The 24,270-nt window shown below is 40.2% G+C and overlaps 3 protein-coding genes across 5 annotated transcripts in view; all 3 read right to left on the bottom strand.

Annotated features, from left to right (window-relative positions):
• Positions 1-24,270, bottom strand: part of LOC145446890 (tyrosine aminotransferase-like) — a 74,016-nt gene that overhangs the window by 23,618 nt on the left and 26,128 nt on the right. The window lies entirely within an intron of this gene.
• Positions 1,055-9,885, bottom strand: LOC145447255 (eukaryotic translation initiation factor 3 subunit E-like). Its single transcript, XM_080325672.1, has 9 exons — positions 9,623-9,885; positions 9,219-9,335; positions 6,503-6,629; positions 6,255-6,436; positions 5,388-5,576; positions 4,117-4,347; positions 2,623-2,784; positions 2,465-2,563; positions 1,055-1,340 (listed from the first exon to the last, which is right to left on the bottom strand). Exons 1-9 carry the CDS (start codon positions 9,818-9,820, stop codon positions 1,302-1,304), a joined length of 1,344 nt encoding a protein of 447 aa, XP_080181798.1. The 5' UTR covers positions 9,821-9,885; the 3' UTR covers positions 1,055-1,301.
• Positions 12,435-24,258, bottom strand: LOC145447252 (protein phosphatase 1F-like). 3 transcript variants are annotated; one of them, XM_080325668.1, is made up of 14 exons: positions 24,066-24,258; positions 23,259-23,392; positions 20,652-20,848; positions 19,723-19,914; positions 19,341-19,454; positions 19,157-19,280; positions 18,237-18,373; positions 17,986-18,169; positions 15,543-15,772; positions 15,031-15,110; positions 14,853-14,970; positions 14,728-14,790; positions 13,917-14,077; positions 12,435-13,705 (listed from the first exon to the last, which is right to left on the bottom strand). In XM_080325668.1, the coding sequence occupies exons 1-14, from the start codon at positions 24,245-24,247 to the stop codon at positions 13,345-13,347; spliced, it is 2,277 nt and encodes a 758-aa protein (XP_080181794.1). In that variant the 5' UTR covers positions 24,248-24,258; the 3' UTR covers positions 12,435-13,344. The 3 variants fall into 3 exon arrangements, with proteins under 3 accessions (XP_080181794.1, XP_080181796.1, XP_080181795.1); XM_080325670.1 differs by having other exon boundaries at positions 14,737-14,790; XM_080325669.1 differs by having other exon boundaries at positions 14,853-14,964.

Below are 24,270 nucleotides of genomic sequence, written 5' to 3'. Positions count from 1 at the left end.
TCCTCTTTTCAGATTTACAAAATATGTTAACCCTATTTAACATCATTCTGTTCTCTGTTCTTGCGATTATGTACCTCAAAATTTCATCTTTCTTTTAGTAACCCTTCTTCAAAAAAAATAAAGTGATACGCCCAACATACGGAGTTGGGTCCGGGATTTCTAGAAACCCCTGATTGGGTCTAACTAACTGTATTGGCAATTATGAGAGAATGGAATATTCCTGGTATCAGTTTATATGCCGTTGGGATGCTTCAGTCTAGTGGTGTCCACTGTCCTGGCTGGATATCACATTTGGCGCCAGTCATACGTGAGCCAGGACACACCACGATATATAACATGCCACTCCGCGAGTGAGCTCAAAGAACGATTGTTAGTGAACTTACCTTGCCGTAGCAGAGTAGCTCGTAAATCAACCCTACCGCTACCTACATCTGTTCTGGTTTCGGCAATAGTACGTTTCGAAGCCTATCTAAGCTTTTTTACTAACCGTCGGCCGTTCTTGCATCTTTACAAAAAGCCTTGAGAAATTAGCCGTTCAACGACGAATACAAGGAAAGCGAATAAAAGTGCGAGACAGCCCGAAGATCAAGATCAAACACACTAATATATCGGGCATTCGTCCGAGATGGATGTTTGAGAGAACGTGCTTGGTCGTTTCGATAACCTCCTGTGTTAATCGAACCGCATTTTACATTTCGTGCCTGAGCGTATAAGAACATTTCAACAGCCGTTTTTCCCAGCGCGAAAATCCCGCCAGCCATTGATCTCATATTCAACACCAATGAGCTGAAGAGCCCACATGCTGCAGATTGTCATACAAAGAAATTATAGAGAATGCCATAAAATTTCGCCTAAAATAAGATTGTGGACGAGACTCCACAAGCCGCCGGACTGATACTGCCACACATTCACTTCGGCATGCATATGCATCGATAAACAGATCGCACTGAGGTACCAAGCCAACTGAACTGCATCAAAAGAAACGCGTTTCAACCTGATATTACTGCAACAATAGAGCACTCCACTGCGTGCGAAAGAATGTAGAAACTAACAATTGTGTCAAAGTCGTGGTTTATTACTGGCTCGAAAATCAATACGTGCGATGTACAAAATACCACACCCCGCCATAGACCCGGCACTTGTTAAAAATTCCCGCACGCAATTAATCGCCACCTGGACACGACCACAACAACATTCCCGGGTCTCCATCCACTCTCTATTTCCGGCAACAATACAGTAATCTCCAAGAAGTAAAATACCAGACAAAATCGTAACACGCGGCAACTGCAGAGACCATAATTTCACCATGCCTCCTTCGTACCGGTAGCCCAGTGCGGTATCTGAAACGAGGATTCCGAGTGTACCATGCAGTTTTAAATTCAACCATTAGTTTGGATGACTAATGCCGCTTTGGCCAGTTCCAGACACAGTGTTGGATATGAGATCAACACAGCCCGGGACCAAGATTTAAGCACAGATATCTTGATACACAATTAATCAACACAACAGGCCGACCGCAATTCATTTTAATAACAAGGGTGTATCAATGTTACGTATTCTGGAATAATACTATTAACAAAACCCTTTCTCTTCAACTGATACAGATAAAAACATACTTTTATTTAATATCATTTTACAGATAGATCCAATCTTTTACCTTCCCGAAACAGGCTAGTTTTACATGAAACACCACGATGCGCTTTTTAGGAGGATGGCTGATAGTGCCCCAGACCTCAAATAGGGGATAACCCTCAATCCTAAAACATTACCAGCGGCTACCGGCTCAGATTCACTTTATCAAGACCAAGATTTTGTAAGGCCCTTACAGTAGGGGTTACCATACGTCCTCCTTTAGGAGGATTTGTCCTCTTTTTTTCAGGTTTTTGAAAATGTCCTTCTTTTTGGCGATTCGTCCTCCTTTACAGCTTTTACAGCTATAGGAAATTTGCGATTCGATCGAAAGCACCCGCCTTTTCTTTAGTCAACACCATTAATTTTAAGTAAGAAGTGTGAAAATCGGAATTTAAACGAAAAAATAGCAAAATCGGCTGATTTCAGTTTTGATCAACCAACTTTTCTGATTTGGTGAAAGTGTCCACCTTCCCCAATTCCAAAATACGGTAACCCAATCTTACAGTAAATGCCGATTTCCATGATCATACCCTTGCTGTTATGAAGGTTACCTGTGAATTCGGCACTTGACGGACCCTTTTCGAACCGAACCCACCATTACCCCAACTCTCGCCAAATCCCCAATCTTAACCCAACCCAAAAACATCAATACATACATACCAAGTGACGAATTCACAAAGGCCGATACATCACAATTTCAGCTCATACATCTATTATACTTTATTAATTGAAGAACACATGCCTTCGAGCATTGGCTCAAGTATACCATACTATTCATTGCCGCAAACAGCTGTCCCGTAGTGACAAAATCAAACAAAACAAAACGACATACCGGATTATCTGAACTGTTCTTCTCCTTATTCAACCGCTTCTCCACGTTGGTAGCCAGCATTTGGCTACGAAACGCCAAGTTTTTCGTTTTCTCAATCACCTAGCATCGAGAACGACATCAAACATTTCAAAAACTCCAGATTCGAAATGCGTGCCAACCTGTTCGTACGGCGAGACGGCTTGCGTCCCCATCATCACGTGCCCCAATTTCGAATCTATCTTCGCGTCCAAACGAGCGTTCCGAATGAGGTTCACGATCCATCTCTCCGCGTCTTCCGAACTCATGTTCAGTTTGTCGGCGAGCATGTCGATGCTGATACACTGGAATGTTAAATTACCTTTTTTTTCAAAAAAATACCAAAGATCTTATTCACAAGCATGCAACGCCTGACAAGGGTAAGGCAAATCCAGGTTCGGAATCAAATGCTATCTTAACCTGTTGAGCGCTGAAAAAAAAGGTTGTAATGACTTGACTCGAGTCACCATTTTCTGACGACTCGACTCGAGTCAATCTGTGTATTGACTCGACTTAGACCCGAGTCATTGCGCATGACTCAAACCAAGTTTTACGACTCGAGACTCAAACGGCCAAGACCAACACTTCTTCGTAATTTCGAAGAAAAGTAAAGGTAACCACACTATAGGGATTTCGTCGAACGGTACCGGACTACTGGTACCTGAAAATGTGACCAGAAACAGCTAAAAGAGAGGAAAATGAGTATATTATAAATGCGAACCGTTTGATATCACCAGACAGAGTTATAAAAAGTGGGTTTAACAGGACTTTAACTGAAAACTGAACAGTCAACACAATGACTCGTACTCGACCCTCAGCATGCTGACTTGGACTCTGTGGTGAATCGAAAATGACTCGACTTGACTCGAGTCAAAACTACGGAAGTGAGATTGACTTGTGACTCGGAGCCTCGCGACTTGGTTACAACCCTACTACATCGCATTGTCTTTACAGGATGAAAATATAATCTGACGACTATTATTATTATTCCAATCCAAGTAGCTTTGGTTTTATCCGGCCTTTTTCCATGTGCAAAGTTTATATTGGCATTAGAACCTTGCAACTTGGTCACAACCCCACTACATCGCATTGTCTTTACAGGATGAAAATATAATCTGACGACTATTATTATTATTCCAATCCAAGTAGTTTTGATTTCATCCGGCCTTTTTCCGTACGTGCAAAGTTTATATTGGCAGACGACCGTACGGCACATTCATTGTGCAATCGAGACTTGGACAACATGATAATTCCATGATAATTAGAGCTTCATGCCGGTCATCTAATTCTAATTTAACTTGTGAAATGTTTCTATGTTCCCATTTCAATTAGAACTAGTCTAATTTCTCTTTTTCTGAAATTATATAGAACTGAACATTGGCCATTCCCATGCTTACCAGAACGAGCTCTAATTTGATAGGAACTGAACTTGATTTTTGTTTTATTTCTTTCAAATTCGATTTCCAAGTGTTTGAGAATCCAACCATCCTAATTCTTATCTAACTTGGAAATGAACTGTAGCTATAATCCTAATTCCAATCCAACTTGGAAATACGAAATTTTTCTAGCCGCCCAAACACTGCTGCAAACCGCTCCAAGTCACGTCTACATTTCCACAATCGTACGTCAGTACAAACCTGGTGTATCCGACAGAACGTTTCGAAGATGAACAGCCGCGCGTTCTCGATGAACTCCTCGAGACAGGCGACGAGGAAGAAGTCGTTTGCGAGCACGGTCTCGCATTCCCGCAGCTTCTCCTGCGCGCGGTCGAAATCGAAATGGATGTAGAGGCACTCGATGAACTCGGTGACGGGGTCCTTGTAGGTGTACGTTTCTTGCTGTATGACTCGAACCAGATCTTTCAGAACCTGTCGAGCAGATAAAGGTGGTCATTTCGTCAGGGTTGGTATTCAAATCGAAGTAATGTGATAAATTTCTGCTCTAGTACAAGCAGTGATTTACAAGACACGTCAAAATTAAATCAAGTGTAAGCAGTAAAGGAAGGCCTCAAAAGCTCTCGAACAGTTTGAGGAAGTGGTTTTGGCCGAGGGGTCGCATAGTTTTAGCAGGTAATCGGAAGTCATACTATTTTACTGGAGTACAAGACGAAGTAGCGAGTCACAGGACAAGTCAAAACTACTTCGAATGGAGTAGAAAATGAAGGTATGGAATGTACTCGAGTAAATAGTTTCAAAGGACAGATTTGGTCAGGGGGCCACATACTTTTAGCAGTTAATTGGACCGAATGCTACTGGTGAAATTACAACGTGCACGTCTGATCCACCAACGCACAGTAACAAATGCTGCAAATGAGGGGAAATTTAACCCAGTTCTCACGACGACTTCACACATAAAGGCGATGTAAACATACCCAAAAATACGTTTTGACAAATTTTAAGTGCAAGAAGTAGTTTTACCTTAAAAACTGTCAAGTGTTCAAGGACTAGTTTTGTCTAAGACTGCAAGCTGATGAATAGAAACGAAAGTAGTCTAAAAACATATATAACCACTTGAAGAGGAGCTTCTTGAAGGTACCGAACTTCAATATACAATTGAATAATATATATTCATATTGAAATGAACCTGAATATTTTCGACCGACACTCGTCAGGGGTAATCGTCACCAACTTGTAGAGAATAGGAAAAACCATTGTATATCAACAATCGTATCACAAAATATGACTTCACCGGCATGAATTTATCATTATTCAATTGTAGAACCACTCGAGTGAGTATTGTAAGTAGGCAAAAACTCCATGACTACTCCATTAAAGTCAAAGTGCCTTGTTACTGACCGACCACCTCTGCAAGTAGAACAGCGAAAAAATTTGGCATAATAACAATATAAAGTGTCAGCAGACTCTTGTTAGTAAGGTTAGTTCGGTTTTCGTAATCACGCCGATCTCACCTGCCGCCTCCTTTTACTCGTTATCACTGCCGTTGTTAAATAACGCAAAATCCACGGGCACATCGTTTGAATAGCGTTCAAGTAAGGAAGCTGATACAAGAACAACTCGATGATTTCGTCTTTTCCCTTGGCGTGATTGAAGAATACGAATAAAGACCAGTGGATGAGCCACGTTCGCTGTTGTAAGAGCTGAAAAAAAATCCAAAAATGTTAAAGTAAGGCCACCGGTTGCTTGAAATCAGTAATAGGAATCAGCTTTATTTCATACATGTACCGTATGCTATTTTTGCGCCAATTACAAAAAAAAATCTTCAATACACGGTGTATAATGAATGCTCTTGTGAACATGCATATACCGTACGCTAGGGTTGTTCAAAAAGAACTTTTTCAAATTCTACTGGCTATTTGATAAAATCTTTTCGTTGTCCATAAAAGCGATGCAGAATAAATTTGGCTCATTTCCAACCTGTACAAGTTAAGTTATTGGCATAGAAAATACCTGAAAAAAACTGTTTACGGTGGGTAATTCAATGTGTCCGTCAAAGAATTTCCCACTATAAAGAGGTCGTATTATTTTTTCAAATCCAATAACTTTGCAGGTTGGAATTGACCCAAATTTGATATCAATTTACACGGGGTAGCCAGAAAGATTTCAATAAATCAAAAATTTTCCACTCTAACTGCTCTTCTACAGGTTGGAATTGAGCCAAATTTGATATGTCACAGTGTTTTTTAGTCAACCTAATAATTTAAAACAGTAAAATTAGGAATAATAAGTTTTTTGTTGAGATGAGATATTTTGATAGTCAAACCATAACCAAACTTGTTTTCACTAATAATAACATTTTTCAAGTGCTCTGCGGTTACCTGCAGTGGCGATGCGATCGTATTGGCATCAATGGTTTCGCGTAATCTGTGTAAGTCCTCCCAGGCCGTATCCCAGTTTTGCATCAATATTTCACTCGCAAGTTTACCCCACAGAGTGTCCATGGCATGCTTGTCCGACGGGCTAACTAAAACTCGATGAAAGTACAAGTAGTTTGCCGTACCTGTGACAGAAAATGGTATATTCATAATTTCAGTCAATGAGTGTGTTTGCGCCTGAATTAGCATACCTGAGTAGTTACCACATTCATACTGAAACTTTGCAAAGTCATAGAGAGTGTCGAGGTCTTCCAGTGTGAATCCGTGGTTTTTCTCCAAGTATTCAAACAGTTGCTTTCCGTCTCTTACCGTGTCAATCTTTATAACGAAAAGAGAATATAACAACAGCCTACATTATACCGTATGTGTATTGTCATAGAATATTCTGCCATGCCATCATATCACAGTGAAGTATTTTCTAGGTACTGTACATTTTGTACAGTTGATAAAATACATCAGTGTGATAAAATAGCAGAGAATGAACTGAATATTGGTAGTGGATCGAACAACAAAATGTCAAAGCACTTGTTCCACACTGATATCGTTACAGGGAAGAAATAAATCCAATTCGGAAAAGCAAGGGGAAATAATTGCATTTCATGGGACTCAATCAGGCACATAGGAGTGATAATGAACTGCAATATAGGATATGATTTTTCACCTACTCTGTGAAAGCATTTGAGAATTTAATACTGGATTGCTGAGAGGATGAAACCAGTCTATTGCCCTGAACATTTTAGGTGTTTGGATGTGGAAATGTGAAGTAACTACAAGGTTAGTCAGAACCACCATTTTTCTTCATGTTATCCAAGAGTGCTGAGAGCCTACTGAGGAAGCTGCAGATAACAGTTTTTACAGTGAAGCCTTTGATCTGATCCGATAAGCAATTGAGCCCATGACGTATCGAACCGAAAAGCTGGACACTCTACACCAGTGCTCTTCAACCGGGGTGGTCGTACACCCTAGGGTGTACCAGAATTTTCAAAGGGTGTACCACTCGGATGGGGTGTACAGGGGTGTACCAGATCCACATAATGATGAACCGATGATACGATGACTATAGCTATCACAAAAATACGCCAGTTTATGCTTCAAAACAGAATGACCGGATGTGTAATATCGTACAATGTGATGTCATAAGCAAATGTTTCTAATCATTCAACCTTTGGTAATGGACTTATTACTTCCTTTTCGAGTAGAGCAGGGTGGAGTTAGCATGTGTTCAGCTTGCGATATCTGTCTGATGATTCTTGAGGAGATCTCGGACATTTTGAATTTGTGCTTCCTGCGGCCAGCTTATGAATAGCCTATTTACGCAGGCACGGGGTCGAGTTTGCGAACCACTGCGTTAGATGGTGGTCCAGTAACCTCGAGCCCTTATTCGTATTATCATTTACTATACGTTGCAGCCTTGCTCAAATGTCCATCCTTATTTCGGCTACGTCAGGGGTGCTCAACCTGCGGACGTACGGCCTCATTCAGCCGCATAACCATAATTTTGCGATCTTCTACACATATTCAAATTAGCGTGTGTCGGCGGCCGTCATTATGTAACCAATTGTTGCTGGTTCTAGTCTCGGCTCTGCCATGTTTTTATGTGTCGGATGTTTATCTAGGCTCCTCGTCGCCGACCCCCTGTTAACGTAGCGTCATGAAAAGCCCAGAAGAAGAGTTAACCGAGCTTCAAAGTCAGCAGCAAAGTCCTGAAAGTGGACGCACGTTAGCGAGAGAGAATGAAGAATGGGAGTGCGCATGCAAGCAAAAGTCGTCCTCATTACCCAAATCAAAAATACTAAACTTTAGGAAATGCACTTTCGTGGCGCACAAATTCTAAACAGGCGATTATCACCACTGTCATTGATGTGTAATAAAATATTATTAATAACAATACAAACAATCCTGGTGAGAGGCCAAGAAATAACAACATGCAACTAAGTGATTAATAGGAACCGCAAGATGCATCATCATTAATATTGTACCCAATATTTTCGAAAACACCCTCCATCAGCTCTACGGGTTAATCTGATCACGTGGGCTGAGAATTAATAAATTTTTGACAATAATATGTGAAACTACCAACATTTTCGATGAAATCCATTTAAGGTGCAAAATTTTCGCGCTCTGCGCGACTACACACATAATCCTAGTGTCTTTTCTTGATATTTATACTCGCGATTTTGGTACATAAATTATATATTGTAAGCCTGCTGGGATGTTTTGCTTCTACAGTAAGAAAATTTGCGCATTGCATATCTCAAGAAATCAGTGAAGGCACAGAACACCACAAGGGCTCTCCGTGGTGTTAAGTTCCCAGTATCCAATTTCATATGAGCATTTGTCGTCCATGCGCCATGGCGAATCCCCGTTGGAATCCGGACGTATTGTATATGTAATCAAAATGCGGCTTTCGGCGTTATCGGTGTATTATACGGTCAGGGGTGTACGAGTTTTGAGAAAATGTTAAAAGGGTGTACCACGACGAAAAAGGTTGAAGAGCACTGCTCTACACTACAATCATGCTATCTTGTCTGACACCATGCGAGATGAAAGGCGTTAATTTGATCTCATCAACACACAAGTAACTTGACATACCGTTAATTGAAATGATCATCACCTGCCTAAGGTCAAATTTTGGGGGACGCGGAACCCTACAGCACCACTATTTAAATTATAGAAACAAGCGATAGCCAGTGTCGGCACAAATGATCTCATCAGACCTTTTAAATTTATACAACGACACCAATGAGTAATTAAAAAACCTGCAAGTGACATGCAATCAAATTTCAATGGTCTTATTTGAAAATATATCAGTCAATTCATATTAGAATGATTGAGCGCTGGAAGGCTATACACAGTAGCTGTCTGAATAATGTCGAATGAAGAAATGCTGTAAAAACATTGGTATACCTGTTTCGTAACCTCAGGATCGCCGAACATTTCCAAGATAGGTTCAGTTCTCGTAGTATGCATCTTCAGAAGACCAACCACTTCGGATCTCTTCTCTTTTAAATGAGGAGGAGCTTCCTGCATAACAAATACGTGTAAGCCTACATGTTAGTGTTCACTGTTCATATTCCATAACATTACCAAAGTATATATAATTGTATAATATATTCTCATTGAAATAATCGGAATATTTTCAGCTGACCTTGTTAAGGGTAATCGTCAGTAACCAGAAGAGAATTGAGAAGAATATTGTATTATCAGCAATCGTAATACAAATATATTTCAATATGAGTAGGCTATATATTTGTCACTTGTATACTGAAGTGCTGTCCCTCTTTAGGGCATTGATATTGAGATTTTCTCACCTCACCAGTATGAAGAGCCTTGTACACATCTACAGCAAAATCGACCATGTTTGTGCTGCTTAACAGGTCTATTTTCCCTTTAAGAAGATCCCTTTCATCAAATATGTCTCTTTCTGACAAAAACTCCAACAGCGGGAAGACAAGATGCCTGTCCAGATAGCACCCAATCTTCGACGTTAAGTCATAATCAGCCATCATATAATTAATTGAAATTTAACCACGTCAAACCTGGCAGTAAATCATAATATTGGTATATTCATGAACAATAAAATCAGTGCACAATGTATACAGGTGGCTAACTAATCATCTCAGTAACTTCTGAATTGTTCGAAGCACAATTCAAGACAAGTGCCTGCGTTGTAATCACTAAACATTCGTTAGATCCGGAAATAATTTGTGTGCTAATGCATCGCATGGCGCAAATCATTTGAGCCACGCGACTACACAGTAGGTGTAGCCTTGTTTTGCTTACGGTAATACTTGGTAAATGCACTATCGTTCCCAATACTTTTAATTATATTATTATTTATTTTCTGATTCTTTGATAGACCTGACACTTTATCCTCCACTTATCCACTTTATCCTTACCGAGCGAGATAGTGTAATGGTTATGCGTCCGGCTTCTCGAGCGGTAGGTCCTGGGTTCGATCCCCGGCCGGGTCATACCAAAGACTCGAAAAATGGTATCCGCAGCTATCCTGCTAGGCGCTCAGCAATCACGGATAGCATGGAGGAGAAAAAAAAAAAACGGCGGCGCAGACTAGATGACCTCATGGGGCCGTATCGCAACTCCGTCGCCGAAGCATCTCGATGGTGCAGGCGAGAAAGAATATCATATCTCTCTCTCTCTCTCTCAAATAGGATTACCATATTTTGGAAATCTGAAAAGAGGACACTTTTTCAGAATTTTTAGACTTGCAAAACTGGAGGAGAGTTCTCAAAAAACACTTTCAAAAAAGTAAAAAATGAGGACAAATCCTCTTAAAGGAGGACATATGGTAACCCTACTCAATAACCCACTGGATTTAGGTTAATAAGAGTCAATGTTTGCAAGTTCACCGCTCGAGTTTACTTGCAACCGGTTGCCAGTAAACTCGGCCCAAGGTAAATTCGGCCCGTCGAATTCGGCCCTCGGTCACTTCGGCCGTCGGTGAATTCGGCCGTCGGTGAATTCGGCCCTCGGTAAATTCGGCCAGGGCCAGAGTAACAACAACAGTTACAATACCATTATCTAACCTGAACCCTAACCCTAATCCTAACCTAACCTAACCCTAACCCTAACCTAACCCTAATCCTAACCTAACCCTAATCCTAACCCTAATCCTAACCTAACCCTAATCCTAACCTAACCTAACCCTAATCCTAACCCTAACGCTAACGCTAATCCTAACCCTAAACCTAACCCCTAACCTCCAAATCACTTGATAATATTATAATTATGTAATATAATACACATTATTAGTTCGTAATACAATTTCACACAATGTTCTCCGAGGGCCGAATATACCGATTGAATTCGGCTGTCGGTAAATTCGGCCCCGTAAACATCGGCATATATATATACATATATATATTTATACGCATACCCTGTTCTCCAAATCACTTGATAATAATATAATTATGAAATTAATTCACATTAATAGTTGGTAATACATTTTTATAAAAAATTCTCCGAGGGCAGAATTGACCGAGTAACCAATGAATTGACCGGTGAATTCGGCCGTCGGTAAATTCGGTCCCCGTGAATATCCGCGCTATCTCCCGTGATTACGCGATCTACGCATACCCTGACATCCAAATCACTTAATAATAGTATAATTATGTAATTAATTCATGTTAACGGTTGGTAATACATTTTAATACAATATTCTCGGTGGGCCGAATTTACTGATGTAATGGCCGAATTTGCCTGGGCCGAATTTACTTTGGGGCGAGTTTACTGGCAACCCTTGCAACCATAAAGTAGGCAACCACTGCATAATTCGTCATATATTACGCACGATAGGCGTTACGCTGAAACTGGAATGAACAAAACAAAACCCCACCAGCAAATCCTGCAACTGAGCCTGATTGGAATCGCTGGCCTTTTTGCCTGATATATCAGGTGAGCAGCGATGATTTTCCAAGTTAAAGTAATTTAATAAAAAATAATTAAAAAATAGAATATAGTGTGAGCACAGGACACCGATTCCATACAGGCAACTGAGAAGACCAGATAAATACTCTCTCCAAAGGATAGCAAAATATTTCGAACCTAACCAGTCGTAATTCATCCTGACATCTCATAATATGGAGTACATTTTCGAGCTTGCGTATGCCTATCAATGCACGAGCTTCGCTCTACACTAGACCAGATAATAGCCAGTAATTCATTACGGTTACGGCAAAAACTGTAGCTGTACGATTTTGTCAATTTCAGCAAGCTGGACTCGCCACATGTCAAAAATGTTCTTGCCACTTTAGTGAGATTATGGCTCCCTAAGAATATCCGTGTTGCAAATTTTTTCCACCAGAGATATTCGTTCAAAGCAAGTCGACACTAGTACTCGAAACAGCCAATCATAGGGATATGACCTCATTCAAGAGGCGTGGTGATCAATTCAGCCGTAGTCATGGTGCAATTGATGGCACATCCATATACCATTCAATGATTTACGTATATTGTATATCATCAACGGTTTAGCAAAACAATATCGTATGTATGACATCGACGATGGAGTCACTAATTGTTGCCTGAAGCCTAACTAATGCTGTCTGATCATCCATAAGCATTTCCCCCAAAACAAACCTCCGCTACTGCACACTCAGAGACCAACCTTTACTTGATAATTTTTTTTTTCATAATTACAATAATATTTCCACATAACTATTATTAAAAGATAAACATAAAATCAGTGACTTCCAAATTTCATAAATCGATCATAACTGCTGCAGTCGTAGAAATGACAAATTTCAAAACCGCATTATAAACAATATACAGTGTGATTCATTTTGGCTTTCTAAGCAAGTGTTGCAAAATTGGGGATGAGAGTAAGGACTGCGGAAGACGTAGCACGAAATATTAAAATATGAGCTTAACACCCATATTCCAGTGACTGAAGATTAGTAGCATGTTACTAAACACAGCAATTTAGAGTAAAAAAACTCATCTCTTGGACAAGCAACACTTAGCAGCCTTGCAATAAGCTTTAAAGACAGTCAAAATATTTCATCACTAATACACCAGGTTGATCATACAATTCATTAGTCCTCGCATAAATCAAGTACAAGAAGAATAAAATAAGTCTTACATGATCACATTTCATGGCATTATAACACCCTACCAAGTTATCTCGATTACAGTGGGAATAGAAAATGCATTTGAGCAAAGAATCCAAAATAGTTGAATGATCTGCTGAATTGTATGTACTGCACATGGCTGTTGGAAATCAAAAGCGAGATAATCTGTTTCAAAACACCTTCCTCCGTTGAAGGATTGGATATTCAAGCTCCCTTGCAAACAAACACGCAGGGATATCTAATTCTGGATAACCCTGCATTCATAAAGTGACAGGGTCACAATGTTTTCGGCGATCAATCGAATGAAGAAACATAAAGAGGAACTCCGTGATAATCAGTGTAGCGAAAGTCGAAAGTGTAAACTAAAATCTCGTGATTAATCTCCCCTCTTGGACCACGACAGTTATCTGGGACGCTAAAGTGCTTCAAACACGGTCAGCAGTTTACCACCTGCCGTGTTTTGACCTGGCCAGCATCAAGATTGGGTCGTTGGCAGTAGGGTGTCGCAAGTACGAAGAGATCAGTCTTTTTTCCAAATCGTGCTTTGGCTTTATCTTGATTGGCAGGGAATTGATTATCGCTATTTCCGTGTCGAAATCCGCGTTGCCTTGAAGGTTTTGCAGCAACATCTTGTTCTCTTTATGCGTTTCGTCTAAACGGCGTCGTTGCATTCGGCTGTACTGGTCCGTTGTGTTGTGTAGGAACGGAACGCCGAACAAGTTGTTCGTTCTGCCCTTTCCCAATTTGTCCAAATGATCCGGTACTGACCTAGAAACGCGTCGCAGCAGCGGCTGTTTCTGCCATCTAGGTATAGATTAGAACAGAGCTGATGAACGAATACATGGTGCTGATAACAAGCAATAACACTGTATTCATATTTGCCCCTCCGATTCATCAAGTATATCCATAAATTAATTTCCTAATACTCGACCGTATAATCTACCTCATCGTTTATTATTAATTGTGACCCTAACTTCAATAGGTTAAGACATTGCAAGATATCCAGAGATCTCACCTGTCGGCCACGATCCTCCTTGGACTCTTAGAAATTCCCGAGACGAAGCTGGCAGGATAAGCTCGATGAGGAGAACCGTATTTACCTAAAGACGGTTTTGTGGGCCACAAAATATCATGGGATTCCGGCTCGGAGATGCAGAACGAAGACGGTGATGGATGCTGAGAATTGAAAAAACTGATATACCAGGTATTTTTATGCAGATATTTGCCCGACATGCAGGGTTGTAATAACTCGAGTCACGATTTTCTGGTGACCCCAGTCATTTGAAAAATGCAAGTTGTAACCAAGTCACAAGGCTCCGAGTCACAAGTCAATCTCACTTTTACAGATTTTACTCGAGTCAATTTTAATTGACCACCGAGTCGAGTCTGAGTCCAAGTCATTGCATTGACTGCTCAGTTTCGAATTAAAGTCTTGTCAAACCCACTTTTTATAACTCTCTGTTTGGTGATATCGAATGGTTCGCATTTCAAATATACTAATTTTTCTCACTTTCAACAATTTCTGGTCGCATTTTCAAGTACCAGTGTCGATAGGTGAAATACCGACAGTGCGAGGTTATTTTACTATTCTACGAAATAACAACGATATGTCGATCTTGGCCGTTTGAGACTCGAGTCACATGACTTGGTCCGAGTCATGCGCAATGACTCGAGACCACTTTGTGAGTTTTAAATACGTTGGGTATCATTCTTATTATCTTACTACTATTTAATTTACTGGCATAGGTCATGGTAGACTGGTGTACGAGAAAAATTAATGAAAGCTCAAGGAATACAAGCGCTAAAAATGTTAAGAAGCAGTGAACTAGACTCACGCTGTCCTTGTTTGAGGAAATAGCGGGAAAGCCTTCAATACCGTGCTGACCGATCTAAAAAATTAAAATAACGACATGAAGCTCATCAAAAATGAATTTGAAATTCACAAACTGACCGTGAAACGATTTTCAGACCCGTTGAAACTGAGAGCGAATGTCGATTCATCGGAATGGACGGTGCCGGACGAAATTGAGCCGATGGCGGCGTCCAGTTTTTCCGCAGGAGCTCTATTACTAATGAAGATACTCTTACGATCGTTCGACACATTACAATTTCGTTATATGGCAACTTACATCGGTCGAAGTGGCTTTCGGCTGACTACCGTGTGTGGTAGACGAGCGTGTGGGGTCGAGTCGGTTTTCAGAATGTTGACCTGAACGTAAGGTAACATTGTTTTAGATTTTCAATTATCGAGTCAATATGGCATTTAGAACGGAATATCAGTATCAGCCACAAAGGTAACAATAAATCATTTTTTCGTGACGTCATAGCATGGTAGTAGAGTCAGAGAACTATAATCTGTGACTGCCAGACTAGGCATATCATCTATTTGTTACAGCTAGCAGGTGTACAGATGTAGCCTTTCCAGTTTATTCCATCTCCAAGCATAGCAATGACTGTAAAACAGTTCAACCAAATGCTGTGAAGTTTTGGAAATGCGCTTTAAGCTAGACGCCACATCTTTTGAATCGCGGCTGGATATAAAGGGGTTATCGGTGAAGGCGCTAGGTATTGGTTTTATCGGTATCGGCCTGTCTCAAATTACAATACATTACACACCTGAAATGGTAATTACGAGACTCACGTTTGATTGTACGGTCCTCGGCTTGTTGACAAACAACCTATGCGGAGGCTGCTCTTTTTCCGCGGGCTGAAGTTTACTTCCTTGCACCATCACAGAATCGTTTTGCTGTTTCTCGTCGCTTTCATCCTTCTCTTTTGCGTTCTCTTCCTCCTTTTCCTCTTCCGCTTTCTCATCTTTAGATCCGTCTCCGTCTCCTTCGCCTTTCTCCTCTTTTTCTGCGGGAGCGGGATCTGAGAAGGTTAGCGTCAGATAATTTGAAACTAGGATGAATCTGTAATAGCGCTTGTTCGAAGTCCTACAATAGACAACGGAATCGAAATAAATTCTTCTGCTGAACAGAAGCATTGGTACTCACTTACAGGTATCGATTTCCAATATATGCCAAAACTAATTCATGTGAAAATAGCAAGATGACCGATTACTGAAATTATAAGCCCCTTTCTCATAGAGTTATATTATCAACGGGAATCATAGTTTTGATATTTTTTTCGTATCCGAGAAACCTTGAAATCTCAATTCGTCGTATCGCAGCATCCAAAACATAAAGCACAAATCCACGCACTTAGGTGGAAACGGTTTTACTGTGAAGTTGTGATCAACCAACAGCAGTTTCACAAAGCGAACGGCATAGTCATGTTCCAAAAGAAAGTAGCAATATTCAAAACTACTTCATGCAGAAATAGACAGTATGTAGTCTCGCAAAGTATATCCGGTTGAGATGTCTCATACTTAATTCAAAGCCAATCAGTAGTACCGTAAACCGGGGTAACATTGGACAATTCTCAACAATTCCGCTTTGTATCTTGGAAATGCTAGGGTGTAGGGAGGCAAGTTTTGTGTTTTTTATGGAGTCATGGAGCAAAGATTAGAATTAACTAATCCAAAATCTTCAAGGTCATAAATAAGTACCTTATTTTTGTAAATTATCCGTGTCCAAAGTTACCCCTGCATGTGGGGTAACTTTGGACAATGTAGTTTTTTGTATGCCTTTACCCTCTATTGTTTATGAAACCTCGTAAATGAGGCTTATTTGGTAAGAGTTGATGAGAGCAGTGACTAAAACTGAAACAAAATAGTATATGTCTGGCCTATTGCATGATTTTTACCTAACCCCCCCCCCCAAAAAAAAAAAAAAAAAATTAGGTAGTTGATGAAAGATAATGCCCCCTTATTCCTCCCTTTACTCAATTTTCCCTCATGCCTTCACCAATTGGGACTTATAATAACGTATGGTGACAATGGGGTATCCCACTGGCAGTGTCAGCAAACATTAAGTATGTTAGAGTGATTTATTGCCGATTTCGAATATATTACTGTTCTAGAAAAAATATATATTCCCTTTCCTATGTCCTCTGATGGATATATTTGTCGTAATTTACGATATCCCATATTCAGCAGGCGCATCTTTAGGAGTATGTGATAAGTTTTTCAAGTAGCTTACACCCGATTATAATCTCTCAGCTCATTGCCTACCCATTTTTTCATATTTTGGCAAACTCTTAATTTATTAACCTTTTCATTCCATTTTAAGAAGCCATCAGACCGGTTATAAGGAATATAGTTGACCATACCCTTTGAAACAGATGAAGCAGCCACTTTCCAGACCTCTAAATATCACATTTTTCACTGTCCAAAGTTGCCCCGTTCTGATAAAATTAGACGGGGTAACTTTGGACATCACATTTTCTTGTATTGATCTAAGGGTGAGCCCACTGAGATTTTGGCCATGGATTAAGACTACTTAGAGGTATCTGCTGCCAAGTTTTGAATCTATGAATCACATGCTATCTATGTTTGGCTGTAAGAAGTTTATTGGCCATCAATTTTGACGAAATTGACCCCCTCCATTAATTTATCGATGTTGGGTCAAGTTTATCTGGTAGTGAAATGAATCCACCTTTTATAGAGACTACTTGTAGTACTGTTGCCTCATGAAAAAGAATTGGACATCCAGCGGCAACCCTTTTTCATCAATAACCATTTAAATCTTTTACTGCTTAGTGTCCAAAGTTACCCTTAAGTCCAAAGTTACCCCGGTTTACGGTAGATACTTGAAATTAAAAGATACATCATCGTAGCTGACACAAAATGCAAATAAGCATACACTTTGAAAAAATATTCAGCAACCATCAAACAACGACCATTTTTAGTCAGTTGGCATGACAGTTTAACTTTCAGAAGTGATGCAAGCAATGTCCAAAACATTTCTACTGAATCAAACCAGTAAAAAAGCAAGTCGTTTTGCTTCCAAAACTGTGAAGTAGAAATAGCCTTGAGAACTTGAGTAATTGATGCAGGCAGGAAAAGCCTAGCCTACTCCGAAAAGAAGTAGAAGTAGCCTACATTGTTCCACACTACCGAAACCGTTGAACAGCCTATATACACTATCACAAGAATCAGTAGATATTCAGGTATCTTTTTGTGTCTGGCACAAATTATTCACCTTCCTTTGGCACCGGTGGCTTTTTACGCAAGTCAATATCGTCGTCATCCACAAGTGTGACGTCCTCCTTGAAGAATACAACAATAACAGTGATGTTATCGTGAGAGCCTGCTTTTTTCGCTTTATCGCAAAGCATTCTAGATATCGTAGATTTGTCGCCGCCATCTCGAAGATACTTCGAAACCTGTAAAGAAACGGATTGGCGTTTCAATGATTGAAATCCGCAGATCAAATTGAACAAGGCAACATACCAACTTGACCAACTGATTACCGTCCAGAACGTCCCAAAATCCATCGCACGCAACACATATGTATTCTTCTGTACCGTCAAGTTCGACTTCGTATGTGTCTGGATCGCCACTGACGAGAGGTTTGTAGTCAGGATCGCCTGTGGGTAATAAATTCGTTTAGTCTTGATTAGAAGACAGCTAGTGAATAAAGACATGCACTTGTCTCAAACTTCATAGGCTTCGATGTTCTGCGGCTAAATTTTCAAAACAGAATATCTCTGTGACTTTTGATGGGCGTAACCCCTAAAGCATAAACTATACAAAAGTGGTTTCTGAACCCTTTCCAGCCTTCATGCAGTGCTCGCGTAACACCTACATAAGTTACAATGTACCGAATGCGGTCCACAAAGGTTTCCACCATTTATGACGGTATAATCACGTCACAAAATTGGTAACAAAAGTACAAGGATATGTAAATGTTGCAGTGGTTAGGGGTGTTCAAATTGAACTGTGGTATCTGACTCCTCATAATAACCGTTAGCACACACAAACATTTAATGCTTGTTATATTATTAACACTCTCAAGAGAGTTGCGTCTTCTCAGTAGAATACAGAATTTACTCGCGTACCACTTGGAAGGTTGGGAACCACTGCTATACGAGGACAAAGTAATCAGCGAAGATACCCAGCGTCTACAAGCAATAAGTTGGTAATACCAAAAATCATTTGCTACAATCGAATACCATACTAGCCTTTGGGAATACATGCAAAGCGAGAGTAAGACAATATTGGATGGAGTATTGATGTGGCGTAATTGGTCTTGAAAATTCAATGCCACCATAGTCAGGGGCTTAATTAGAATCAATATACTAGGACTGGCATATGACAACCATCAAACCAAATCATACAACCGGCACCGCCTAGAATAAACAGCTAAATACCTATTGATCTTGAAACTGAGAGAGACCCGTTGACTCTCCAGGTACCGAACCAAATCACACATCCCCCAAGGTCTTCAATCCTCTTCTTTTCATCCTCACGTTCTGGCTTATGCGGGTCCATCAGCTGTTAAGTACCAGCATCGGTATTCATACCGACCTAATTTACAGATTCCCAGTCACTTACAGGCACGAACTGTCCGCTTTTCACGAGGCCGACTTGGCTGTCTCCGAGCCACGCTATGTGCAGAGCCTTCTCTCGTATGCAAGCCACTACGGCCGTACTTCCACTCCTCAAGCGCTGAAAGAATTCACCAAATTCACGCAACTATAGCAGTGATTCTCAACTGGGGTTCACTAAGCCGGCATCAGGGGTTCGCCGGAGGTCAATACACACCAGGGTTGTAACCAAGTTGGAAGGTTCCGAGCCACAAGTCAAATTGACTTTTATCGTATTCATTCGAGTCAAGTAGAGTCATTTTCAATTACATTTCTAGAGCAAGAAAAACCATTTTAACCTCTCGCTTCAGCTTGTTCGTGACATGGAATGCTTAAAATGTTATACGTACATCTCTCTTGCATTTTTCGCAATATTCTTCGTCCAAAGCCTTGATGCTTTTCCCGACGGCGTCGGTCAAGTCAGTTTTGAATGATTCGTGCCCGGCCAGTCGGAAGTGAAGGAGTTTCGCAGCAAAGTCGGCGCCCTCCACTCCGCCATGACCGTCAAAGACCGCGTAATATTGCGTGGCAGGGATGTCGTCCTGAACATGGACCAACAGAATGAAACCACACACGCTACAGGAAATGGCATGGAGATGATCTGGTCTAGTGGTTCTCTAGCGTCAATTTAAATCAGTTAACTTTCCTGCCTGTTCGCCAAACGTTTTATATCCATACACAATTGAGTAGGCTAATTGATATTGAAATAAACAAATCTCAATTGCAAAATGCTTGTCCGTTATTTATAGAAATGAAACATACGATTTCAAATTGATTTAGAAAACTCATAACATATTATTCTCCACCGTGTCGGAGTATAGAGCTCATGGACGACTTTGGATTTCGCGCACATCAAAATGTTACAAGTGTTGTACTAAACTATTCAAAAGTAGGCTACAATTCGTTAAGTTCAGTTACATATGAAAGCTAAGAATATTTCAAGAAAATTCGTTACATTTTTACACCGCATGCCCTACGATGTTTGCGACATATGACAGTTTAACATAGGCTGGCAAACAGTAAAGAAGTCACAGTTAACAGGACTTCACTTCGCAGAAACTTGAATAGAACCGCGTATAGCATGCGACATCAAAAATGGAGTTCTCAATAGGCCTATATTTTTGAGTTGAATACATTTTGGGTTAATTTTGAATTTTGGAGGATCTCGGGCTTGCAAAATGGGTTGAGCACCACTGATCTTATCATAGAATGCAATGCAGTGATAGCGGTTCAAAATATTCATTCATTACACAAGGAAATCACAAGAAAAACACCCTACCTGCAAATCCAAAAACTCGTTTAAATTTGGCAACGCAACGTGACGATCTTCCATCTTTCTCCTCGTGTTCTTCACACCGCATACCGAGTATGTCGACAGCTTTGGGATTTTTATCTCCGGCAAATCGTCTTTCCATTCCGCACCAACTTCATAGGTCTTCAAGATGGTATATTTCACAACATCCGGCAAATAATAAACTAAAAAATAACAACAACTGTAGGTATAGCGACAGTAATCGTTTGACAATCCTGAAAAGATTCGGCACTAGACGTGATGGAGCTCGTTAAAATCCAGCAAGATAAATTACACTCAGAGTATATCACTTCATCATAAACAGATGATGCAGATTAGTGCTTGTATGGACAACAGGTCGGGACATTGGAAAAGACGTGAAGCGCATAGATGTGCAAAAGCTCACTCAAATCTCACTCTCTATCCATGAGACATCGAAAAAAATCACAAAAATTATTATGAAATCCTGCCAAGATGCTATCCACAGAATGTCAAAGCTAACGTCAGACTTGTAATAAATAGCGTGTTAACGTCAGAATTCAAATATATGACCATAGTGTCCTATATGGTGTCGACACAAGCAAATCTCACGCCTCAGTGAAATTGTATCACGTCACAATTTCCATTTGGCTACAGGCAATTTGACGGTCATTTTTGACCGGCTTGCCGAGCATTAAATTTGGTAAAACGGGTATCAATCGAAAGCTGACTCTGCACTGATTACGAAAATATAAATTTTATTCCGCTCGTGGCCCTGGAACTCCCACAATCAGCCTTGAATTTTTCATTGTTATGGAGATTGGCATTGGGACGCGACAATGCTGTCTGGCAAAACGAGAGAGTAGTTTAAGAGAAAAAGAGCCAGACAGCATTGTTGCGTCCCAATGCCAATCTCCATAACAATGAAAAATTCGAGGCTGATTGTGGGAGTTCCAGGGCCATGAGCGGAATAAAATTTATATTTCCGTAATCAGTGCAGAGTCAGCTTTCGATTGATACCCGTTTTACCAAATTTAATGCTCGGCAAGCCGGTCAAAAATGACCGTCAAATTGCCTGTAGCCAAATGGAAATTGTGACGTGATACAATTTCACTGAGGAGTGAGATTTGCTTGTGTCGACACCATATAGGACACTATGACATGACCATCCTGTGATTGCAGGGGAGAGGAGGCCAAGATGAGACACGGGGCAAATGAGACATGCAATTTTTTCATAGAACAATTTTCTGATGGACAAATTCCTTCAACTATGCTGTTCCCATAATGTCATTCTATAGTCCTACCATCTTAACAAGGCGAACAGATTTGAGGTTGGGCAGAAAAATGCCAAAAACTATATTGTCATAGTCTGTGCAAGTTATGTGAATTTGTGTTTGTAAGGGCATAACTATCATGGTATTTCATATTATAAAACAACATTACTGGAGCTGGTAGAGTGCAATATTAGTAGTGTGATCATGCACTTACCTCTGAAAAGTAATAGACAGAGAAATTTTTATTGAAGTTTATACAATATTTCAGGTGCGAGATAAGACAAGATGAGACAGAGCCACGGGGGTAAGTTGAGACATGAGTATCGGAGTGCTGTTCCATTGAACGCCTCGCAATAGTCAAAATTTACCGTTCAAGGCACACATAATAGATTATTTATCTAGTAGTTGATCAGATGTGACATTACAAGACAAAATAATAACGAAACTCCAATTGTCGCCGGCTAATTGGTTTTTGATGTCATTCAAATTCGCATATGATGTACAAATGTTTTTAAAAGTGAATTATTTCATGATTATTATATTTTATTCATGATGTTGCTAGTTGATTCATCATTTGGGATGAATTGGTGCTGTAATGAGGAAGAATTGCTTGGTGTCTCACCTTGAACACAGCGTGTCTCATCTTACCCTCACCTGGGGGTAAGTTGAGACATTTGAGCAAGGATTTTTGAGGGCCAAAAAATCCGTAAGTATGTTGTTCAATATAACTCAAGACATAGTCATAAATAGTGCGAATCACAGGCTTTTCATTGGCTACAAAATTAATCCTCAGAAGGCATTACTCTTTGAGTGACGTTGAAATATCTACCCTATTGGATTCTGATAGTGTCTCAAATCCACAAATTGCCATTAGTAAACTCAATGCGGGACAACACTCGCCCCTATACTCACATAGGCCCTATCGAGACCAGAGAACAATTGCTGTGATATTGATTGCAATTTTTCAGTTACTTCATTATGGCATGGTATGATTAACCAGTACTCAAATAGACACTGCAACAGTACTATTTACAATCATCACATGAGTGATGTTGAAATTGGCTATCAGTTCTTCTGGAGCAAACTGCGACCGAATATCCTAAATATACGTCAGGGGTAATTCTCAGTGTGAAAACTGCATATCAACATTCGCACAAAGTTCTTTCGAATTCTTAACTAGTTGCTGACGATTACGTTTGACGAGTGTCAGCCGATACTATTCGGGGTTATTTCAATATGAATATATTACTCAATTGTGTATTGAAGCTCTGTATACCCATGAGTCCCTTCAAATATACCAAAGCGTATGCCATATTGATACTAAAACGTTAAAACCACTCACAAGTCCTAAAATCATTGCCCTTCTTTTCCCATTCCACTTCCTCGTCAGGATATCGGTATTTTTCGTACCCCTCCGCCTTCATTCTTTTCGAGACTTCCTTTGTCATGGCGTACTTCAGGGGATCGGGGCAATTGCTGAAAGGAGGCTAATAATGCCGTCATCCATATTTTGTAAAAGGTATATTCATACTCGTAAACGGACTTCGCGTCAGCTAAATTTAGACAACCTCAGAAGTTACGACGTGTTTCTTACGCCAGTTAGAAACTGATAAAACATTACACAAACAAAATAGGCCAACACAGATTTAGGCAATGAATACATAAAAGAAGGTGGTATAAAGGTTATTGCTAAGAATACAGACCAAACACCAACACAAAGCTTATTTGGCTTTTAATAGCCTATGAGGTACTGGGAATGTGGGTTTCAAAGAACTGACCAAGTCGCCATTCCCTAATTATTAACATTAATGGTATCTGTAAGAATTCATGAGACAAGCAGCCTAGTACTAAACAAGGGACTCTTGTTGGTACTGAACTTCAATATACAATTGAATAATATATTCATATTGAAATAAAGTCAAACATTCTATGACGACACTCGTCAGGGGTAATCGTCAGCAACAAGTAGACAAGCAATTTGGGTGATAACAAAAATCCACCAAGTGTTCGCTTCCAAAGTCATAACAATTGACATCACAAGCTATGAAGACAGCACTCGGGATTTGGATTATGATCAAGAAGTCGGTAAGTTATCAATTATATATATAGGCTAGAAAGAAAGTTCATTTTCAAGACAAATTCAACTCACAACTCTTCCACAGATGTGAAAGCCGTATCAACAATTTCTCCTTCGATGTCTTCGTTCGTCAGTGCTCGAGTTAAGAATCGGAAGGGCAAGAAATCGTCTACGGGCGCCTTCTTTGTTGCGAATTCGGCCAAAAACTGCCGGAACCCAGCCTCGTTGCTTGTATACCTCTCAATTTTTGCCATTGCTATTGAAAACTATAATGTTC

The sequence above is a fragment of the Botryllus schlosseri genome, chromosome 9 (genome assembly GCF_051294905.1).
Source record: "Botryllus schlosseri isolate E-star chromosome 9, Bs_hap1, whole genome shotgun sequence".
NCBI lineage: Eukaryota > Metazoa > Chordata > Ascidiacea > Stolidobranchia > Styelidae > Botryllus > Botryllus schlosseri.
The sequence above is the reverse complement of the archived record's forward strand: the minus strand, read 5'-3'. Positions and strand labels throughout refer to the sequence as shown.